At 45.0% G+C, this 8,318-nt stretch overlaps 1 protein-coding gene across 1 annotated transcript in view; it reads right to left on the bottom strand.

The window, feature by feature from the left end:
• VAMP3 (vesicle associated membrane protein 3) overlaps positions 1 to 3,735 on the bottom strand; it is a gene marked incomplete in the record, with an annotated part of 4,861 nt that extends 1,126 nt beyond the window's left edge. The window contains 4 exon segments of the mRNA XM_015812749.1: positions 474 to 525; positions 1,136 to 1,294; positions 2,084 to 2,159; positions 3,689 to 3,735. Of these exon segments, the coding sequence (XP_015668235.1) occupies positions 474 to 525; positions 1,136 to 1,294; positions 2,084 to 2,159; positions 3,689 to 3,690 (289 nt within the window).
• Between the last annotated feature and the right edge of the window lie 4,583 nt (positions 3,736 to 8,318).

Raw genomic sequence — 8,318 nt, 5'->3', positions numbered from 1 at the left:
TTAAAAAAAAAAAAAAAAAAAAGCAGATTAGCAAAAACAACAGCACAAGATCGCTTTTAAAAATTATTCATTTTTTTGATTAAAGTTAAATAATAACAATAACAATTATAACAATAACAACCCAAAGTAAGGATGGCACTCATAATAAATAATAATAAACACAGGAGATAGCTGCAAATTATTTTTCAGCGACTGGAAACTGGCTGGAGGCAGTGCCTAGGGCAAACCGATCCCGGTTCCAAGAAATACAGGCAGTCCTCGTTTAGTGACGAAATTGGGACAAAGCAATTTAAGGGAAGCCGTTTAGGATCTTAGCTCAGCTATCCTTTGCGATACAGAACGGTGAAGGCCGCAAAGGCGAGGACTTTTCATCACTCTTGTAACGGCAAACTGTTGCTAAACAAGGAAGTCGCTAAACGAGGACTAGCTGTACTTCCGGCAAGGGGGCTTCATGCCTATTTAAGATAACTTACCAATGATAATTATGAGGATCACCACCACCACTGTGACCAGTATGGCCCACATCTGTAAAAAACAAAAAAACAAATAAAAAACCAGGATTTATTGTGGGAGATTTTTTTTAATCGTGACCGATCATTTTAAAAGGGGGAGGGGGAAGAACAATAGAAAAGAGATTTATAAGCATTGTAAGAATAAATGAATTTTTTTTTTTTTTTTCGCAGAGTGGTTGATTTTGTATGGACTTAAAACATCTCACGGCTCTTTAAATATCATGTTCAAAATCAACCTAGCTGTGTAACTGTTAATAATTAGCAGAGAAAAAAAAATATGCTGAAGCAAAACAGCCTTTCTTCAAATAAGAAAACTATACCTGTGTAGAATAGAATAATAGAATAACAGAGTTGGAAGGGACCTGGGAGGTCTTCTAGTCCAACCCCTGCTCAGCCAGAAAACCCTATTCTATTCTCTATTCTATTCTATTCTATTATTATTCTATTCTATTCTATTCTATTATTCTATTCCTATTCTATTCTGTTCTCTATTCTATTCTCTGTTCTGTATTCTTCTATTCTATTCTATTCTATTCTATTCTATTCTATTCTATTCTCTATTCTGCATTTCTCTTCTCTTCTCTCTAACCAACCTGGTCCTCCAAGCTCAGAAGTGTTCTTACCTTGCAGTTCTTCCACCAGTATTTTCTTTTGAGTTTGGCCGCGTTCGTCTCAAACTGAGCGGCTCCCGCTTGCAAGGCGTCAGCACGATCGTCCAGCTCAGACAGCTTCTGATCCCTCTCCAAAACCTTGTCCACGTTGACCCTCATGATATCCACCACCTAGAACGAAAGGTTTGGAACACAGAATCACAGGGCTGGGAGGGACTCTGGAGGTCTTCCAGACGAACCCAACCTCCCCCTCCGCCACTCAAAGAGGAGCATGGTGTTGGCTTTTTTTAAAAAAAAAAACTAGCCATACTTTGCCCTAAAGGAAAGAAACAATGGAAAGAAAGGATGGATGGAAACAAATCAAGGAGAGAAGTAACCTGGAAGTACAGAGAAACTTCATGACAGTGAGGACTTACTATCAACTGATGGGCCCTTCAAGAAGGTCCTGAACTGGTTGAGTCCTTCAACTGATGGGCTCTTCAGGAAGGTCCTCAACTGGTTGAGTCCTTCAACAAGGTCTTCAACTGATGGGTCCTTCAAGAAGGTCCTCAACTGGTTGAGTCCTTCAACCGATGAGCCCTTCAAGAAGGTCCTCAACTGGTTGAGTCCTTCAACCGATGGGTCCTTCAAGAAGGTCCTCAACTGGTTGAGTCCTTCAACCGATGGGCCCTTCAAGAAGGTCCTCAACTGGTTGAGTCCTTCAACCAATGGGCCCTTCAAGAAGGTCCTCAACTGGTTGAGTCCTTCAACCGATGGGTCCTTCAAGAAGGTCCTCAACTGGTTGAGTCCTTCAACCGATGGGCCCTTCAACAAGGTCCTTAACTGGTTGAGTCCTTCAACAAGGTCTTCAACTGATGGGCCTTCAAGAAGGTCCTCAACTGACTGTCACAGCAAGGCACTGCAGCTTCACCCACTGAGCCCACCCACCCTCCTGGTTCTGAACAGCCTGGCCACACATACTTCATCAACTTGGTTCTGCGTCTGCTGAAGACGTCGGTTGCTGCCCGAGGCAGCGCCTGCTGCGGGATCCCCAGACCTGCACCAAAAGACAAGCCAGGTTATTGCCAGACCGCCATTCACAAATCCTGGGGAGTTAATCTGGGTTACTGATATCCATTCAGGTCCCAGGATCAACCTACATGGCAGACTAAAATTCTACGATTGCTTCCCGCTTCTACGTCAGCAATAAAATGAGGTTTCGGTCACTATCCAGCTCAACGGTGGTCAAGAGCAGCACAAGGGTCCGTTTTGGGCCCGGTCAACTCTTCAGTATCTTCATCAAGAACTTAAGAGGAGGGAATAGGAGGGAAACTCATCACATCTGCAGATGACACTAAGCTGGTTGTTAATATGGTCCTAAGTCACTTTTTTCCCCGTGCTGTTGTAATTTTGAACGGTCATTTAAACAAACAGTTGTAAGTCAAGGACTACCTGTATAAGGTCTCCTGCTTGAGCAGGGGGTTGGACTAGAAGACCTCAAAAGTCCCTTTTAGCTCTATTCGGATTGACTGAAATGGTCTAGGGTCTCCTGCTTGAGCAGGGGGTTGGACTAGAAGACCTCAAAGGTCCCTTCCAGCTCTTATTTGGATTGATTGAAATGGTCTAGGGTCTCCTGCTTGAGCAGGGGGTTGGACTAGAAGACCTCTAAGATCCCTTTTAGCTCTTATTCGGATTGATTGAAATGGTCTAGGGTTTCCTGCTTGAGCAGGGGGTTGGACTAGAAGACCTCCAAGGTCCCTTTTAGCTCTATTCGGATTGATTGAAATGGTCTAGGGTCTCCTGCTTAAACAGGGGGTTGGTCTACAAGACCTCAAAGGTCCCTTTTCCAGCTCCATTCCCAACCGAACCCCAAACCAGCTATCCTGGTTTGCCAGGTAAAACCTCCCTAGAGTCTCTAAACCAACCAGGAAAGAAAAAAAAACAACAACCCGGAGGCTACACCCAGCACGCGCTCACAGTCCGCACCTCCCCACGTACACACACCCACACCCACCCCTCCCCAAAGCGTCTCAGGACTCAGCTGCGCCCCTAAGGGAACCGAAACAAAGTCGGCGTCGGTCGGAGCTCCGCCTGTCCCGGAAATGGGCATCGCCCAGGGGCTTTTTTTTTACTTTTTTTTCTTGTTTGCAACCCGTTGCAAACCCAGCCCTTTCGTGGTGGGGGGGGGGGAGAGAGAGAGAGAAAAAAAAGCGCCGCCAAGTTGCAAGAGATCCGGAGTCACTCCGAAGTGAAGCCGAGGCAGAGCAAAGGAAAGGCCGGCCCCAAAGTCTGCTTTCCGTCCGGGCCAGTTTCCTCCCCGCCCAGCCCAGCAGACTCGGCCTCTCCTCCGGGCCCGGCCCTACCTTTGGCCTCCCCACCCCGGCTGGCTCGGCTTCCCTTCTCCCCCGGGACCCCCTGGGACCCCCGAGAAGGGCGGGCGCCCGTGCAAATGCGGCGGGCGCCCGGTTGCAAATGCAACGTTCCAACTTCGCGCAACTTCCTGGCTCCTGCCGGCGGGCTGCAAAAGCCGGGAAACCCCCCCCCCCCCGTCCTGAAAGCAGCCCCCAGACCCACGGAGGGACTCACATCTCGGCGGCGGCCCCTCTTTGCGCACACCCAGGCGGAGGAGGAGGAGGAGGAGGAGGAGAAGTCGCAGCTACGGGAACTTTTGCACCCGTGGGTCCGGGGCGGGCCGTGCAAGCCCCTCCCTGGAGGGCGGGTCGGTCGTCGGCCGGGGGGGGGAGGGGGGCAGGAGGAGGGGTGTGTGGAATAAGATAAGATAACCTTTATTTTATTTTATTTTTTACTGTGGGCACGCATCCACAATGAAATTTAGTCGCCCGCTCTCAAAGGGAAACAGGTAGGGGACACACACCTAAAGGTTACCACGTACAACATATGTGTAGAGCCAGGGGTAGGCAACCTTGGCTCTTTGAGGACTCGTGGACTTCAACTCCCAGAATTCCTGAGCCAGCTAAAGCTGGCTCAGGAATTCTGGGAGTTGAAGTCCACGAGTCCTAAAAGAGCCAAGGTTGACTACCCCTGGTTGTAGACCCACACCGCCTACGTACGTATACATAACAAATAAATAGGAAATACTGTCCATCTTGACTAGTTGGTGGAATTCCCCGCCAAGGGGGTCCCGAAGGAGAAGTTATTAGGGTCCCGGAAGTTTTAGGGTCCCGATCAACTTCGGAAAAAGCGGAGCAGGTTAAACCGAAATTCCAAGCGCTGCTGCTAGGAGTAGGCAAGGAAGCCAAAGGCAGTCCCAAGAGTAAAGAGTAGGAGTAAGCGACTCCTCCATTTACGACCACAAGAGTTGAGCCCAATCTTTATGACGGTTGCAGGGTCCCGTGTCGTGCAACACCCCCCCTTGCAACCAGCAAAGTCCAAAGGGATTCATTCACTTCTTAAACCACCGTGGGATTAATGGAAGGCGGTTTGTTAAGTGAGCGTTGCCCCGTCTCTTGCCCCGGTCGTTCAGCAAATCGCTCTGCCGTTGATAAGTTAAGCAACATGGACGTTAAATGAAACTGGCTTTCCCTCGTGGACTTTGCTGGTCACGAAAAGGGATCACGTGAGCCCCGGGGAGGCTGCAACCGTCATAAATATGAGCCCCTTGACGAGCATCTGAATTTTGATCCCCTGACCGGGCATTCTGCATTCCTGTTTTATTCTAATTCTGTTCTATTCTGTATTTTATTCTGCATTCCTATTCTAATTCTGTTCTATTCTGTATTTTATTCTGCATTCCTATTCTAATTCTGTTCTATTCTGTATTTTATTCTGCATTTCTATTCTAATTCTGTTCTATTCTGTATTTTATTCTGCATTCCTATTCTAATTCTGTTCTATTCTGTATTTTATTCTGCATTCCTATTCTAATTCTGTTCTATTCTGTATTTTATTCTGCATTTCTATTCTAATTCTGTTCTATTCTGTATTTTATTCTGCATTTCTATTTTATTCTAACTCTGTTCTATTCTGTATTTTATTCTGCATTTCTATTCTAATTCTGTTCTATTCTGTATTTTATTCTGCATTCCTATTCTAATTCTGTTCTATTCTGTATTTTATTCTGCATTTCTATTTTATTCTAACTCTGTTCTATTCTGTATTTTATTCTGCATTTCTATTCTAATTCTGTTCTATTCTGTATTTTATTCTGCATTCCTATTCTAATTCTGTTCTATTCTGTATTTTATTCTGCATTTCTATTCTAATTCTGTTCTATTCTGTATTTTATTCTGCATTTCTATTCTAATTCTGTTCTATTCTGTATTTTATTCTGCATTCCTATTCTAATTCTGTTCTATTCTGTATTTTATTCTGCATTTCTATTTTATTCTAATTCTGTTCTATTCTGTATTTTATTCTGCATTTCTAATTCCATTCCATTCCATTCCATTCTATTCTTCTACGCCAAGCCACAACAAGCACATCACCAAAACCTGGAAGCAGCTTGTGTTCCCGCCTTAGGCTTCTTAATACTCTTCCCAAAATTTCCTATCTTGCGGAATCTTGATTTCCTCTGGCAGGGTGCAATACTTCCTGCATCCACCAGAGGGCTTTCCTGTATAGGAAATTGCCAGATTGATTTCTTGGTTGTCTAGTCTAGTGACTCTAGTCTAGTGGGATAAATTTTCCATTCTCTCTTCTCTTTTATCCTTTCTGTTTTCTCTTCTCCTTCTTGTTCTACATTCTCTTCTCTTCTTCTTCTTCTTCTATATTCTATTCTATTCTATTATTTGCGTATATGTATTACACTCAGCTTCCTCTTCCAAAGTATGTGATGAAACCGTAGAAATATCTCATTATCAAGATGTGGCAAAGAGTTGCATTCAGGGCCCTGCCTTTCATCTTACTCTGATCCTCTGCCCCAAATTACAATTCAAAGGGCCAATTCCGCCTGGCACGAACCCTCGTGGACCCCGTTTTCATCTCAAAATCCCTGTTTCCTATTTTAAGGAAAGCTGTTCCCAGTAGCTCACCTGGAAACATTATATGGTTCTTGGAGTCCATAAGTAAGGGAAATAAATCAGTATATTCCCCATCTAATCTGATGGGAGATCTGCAAGGAACGCAAATGTCGGTTGACATAATCATCAATCAGGGAAGGATTTGGAAAGAAGCCCGTTTGTTCCAGTTTTTGAACGTGAGTTGCACAATCGCGTCAAATGCAGGAGGGAAAGGATACAAAAGAAGGCACACCTGTGTCCTGTTGTTAAAAGAACTAAGCCGTGGCAATACACAGATCTCGCAGACCGAGAGAAAAAAAACAAACAGAACCGAACCAGGGAGCTGCAGCTGCAATTTCCTTTGACCAGATTGTCAGATAATTAAAAAGAAAGAAAGAAAGAAAAAAAAAAGAATCCCATCTCAGGATCTTTTCAGCACGGGAATGACGTTAGTCCCAGCGATGTGGGTGCTGACATTTTCCTTCTGCGCTTCGGTCCCGTTTTTAGTCTTCGCCTGGGTCCTCTACCGAGATTTCACCAGGGTTCACATCCCACCCGGAATCAGCCAAGGGAGAAAACTCTGCTTCATTTATTTGTCCATGAGGATTTTTTTGAGAGTGGTAAGCCTCCGTCCTTGGATTCTACCTTTGCTTTCGGTGGCTTTTCCTGGCCAGCCCAGTCCTGCAGAGAATTGCAATTTGGTCAGCAGAAGTTGTAGGAAAGCCATTGTTCAGGTTTTGTTGGTTTTTTTTTTTAATTGCTTGGGTTCGACTTCTTCCTTTCCCGTTCTGATACGGTTGTCTCCTTGCCATGTTCCCCTCCACACTTTAAGCCATGTTTGCTCTGCTCCCTGCTTGATGTGCCTTCAAAGTGCTAGAATATAGGAATAGAATAGAATAGAATAGAATAGAATAGAATAGAATAGAATAGAATAGAATAGAATAGAAAATATGGAATGGAATGGAGAATAGAATAGAATAGAATTAGAATTAAATAGAATAGAATTAGAATTCAGAGTAGAATAGAATAGAATTAGAATAGAACAGAATTAGAATTCAGAGTAGAATAGAATAGAATTAGAATTAGAATTCAGAGTAGAATAGAATAGAATTAGAAGTAGAATTCAGAGTAGAATAGAATAGAATTAGAATTAGAATTCAGAGTAGAATAGAATAGAATTAGAATTCATAGAATAGAATTAGAATGAATAGAATAGAATAGGAACAGGAACAAGAACAGGAATAGGAGCTGGAAGGGACCTTGGAGGTCTTCTAGTCCAGCCCCCTGCTCAAGCAGGAGACCCTATACCATCTCAGACAAGTGACTGTCCAATCTCTCCTTAAAAACCTCCAGTGATGGAGCACCCACACCTTCTGGTGGCAAGCTGTTCCACTGGTTAATTGTCCTCCCTGTTAGGAAGTTTCTCCTTAATTCCAGGTTGCTTCTCTCCTTGGTGAGTTTCCATCCATTGTGTCTTGTCTTTTGCCTTTCTGGTGCTTTGGAAAATAAAGTGACCCCCCCACACACAAAGAAGAAGTCTGACTCTCTCCATGCATTTGGTCTCTTTCTCAACTTTTGCACCGAGCAGGGTGTGATTCTGCACAAACTTGGCATCTGCCATGAAGTGGATGTTCTGAGGTTCCTGATGAACGGAAAACTCCCAACGGGGGCCTCTGACCTGATCGTCAAGGAGGCGTTTTTCGACACGGTGCCCGTCAGGGTCTACGCGTCCAAATCCTCAAGGGCTGAGAGCCGACGAGGGCTTGTGTGGATTCACGGAGGAGGAGGGTTGTTTGGAAGCCTTGGTAAGTTCTCCACTTAACGACGGTTCATTTAGTGACCCAATCAAAGTTACAACGGCACCAAAAAAAGGGACTTAGGGCCGTTTTCCCACCCGTAACCCTCTTTCCAGCACCAAAATGCAAACACTGAGTGGCCGATTCATACTTACGACGGCCGCAGTGTCCCGGGAGGAGGTCACCTGATCCCCTTTGGCGATCTTCAGAGGGGGGAAAAAGCCAAGTTCCCTTAACAGCCCTGGGACTAACTTAACGGCTGCCATGTTTCACTTAGCAACCGGGGCTAGAACTCCCTCAACAAACGTCTTGCTGAGCGACAGGAATGTGGCCCCCTCCCTTTGTGGTCGTTAAGTCGGGGACTGCCTGAAATTGACTGGGATGGCGAAATACTTGCCAAGGGAAATGGGTGGGTGGGTTCAGATAAAAAAACCTACAAGTTAGGGCTGGGAGAAGTGGGAC

This window comes from Protobothrops mucrosquamatus, unplaced genomic scaffold, assembly GCF_001527695.2.
Source record: "Protobothrops mucrosquamatus isolate PMUCROS unplaced genomic scaffold, P.Mucros_1.0 scaffold109, whole genome shotgun sequence".
In the NCBI taxonomy this organism is placed as follows: Eukaryota; Metazoa; Chordata; class Lepidosauria; order Squamata; family Viperidae; genus Protobothrops; species Protobothrops mucrosquamatus.
The sequence above is the reverse complement of the archived record's forward strand: the minus strand, read 5'-3'. Positions and strand labels throughout refer to the sequence as shown.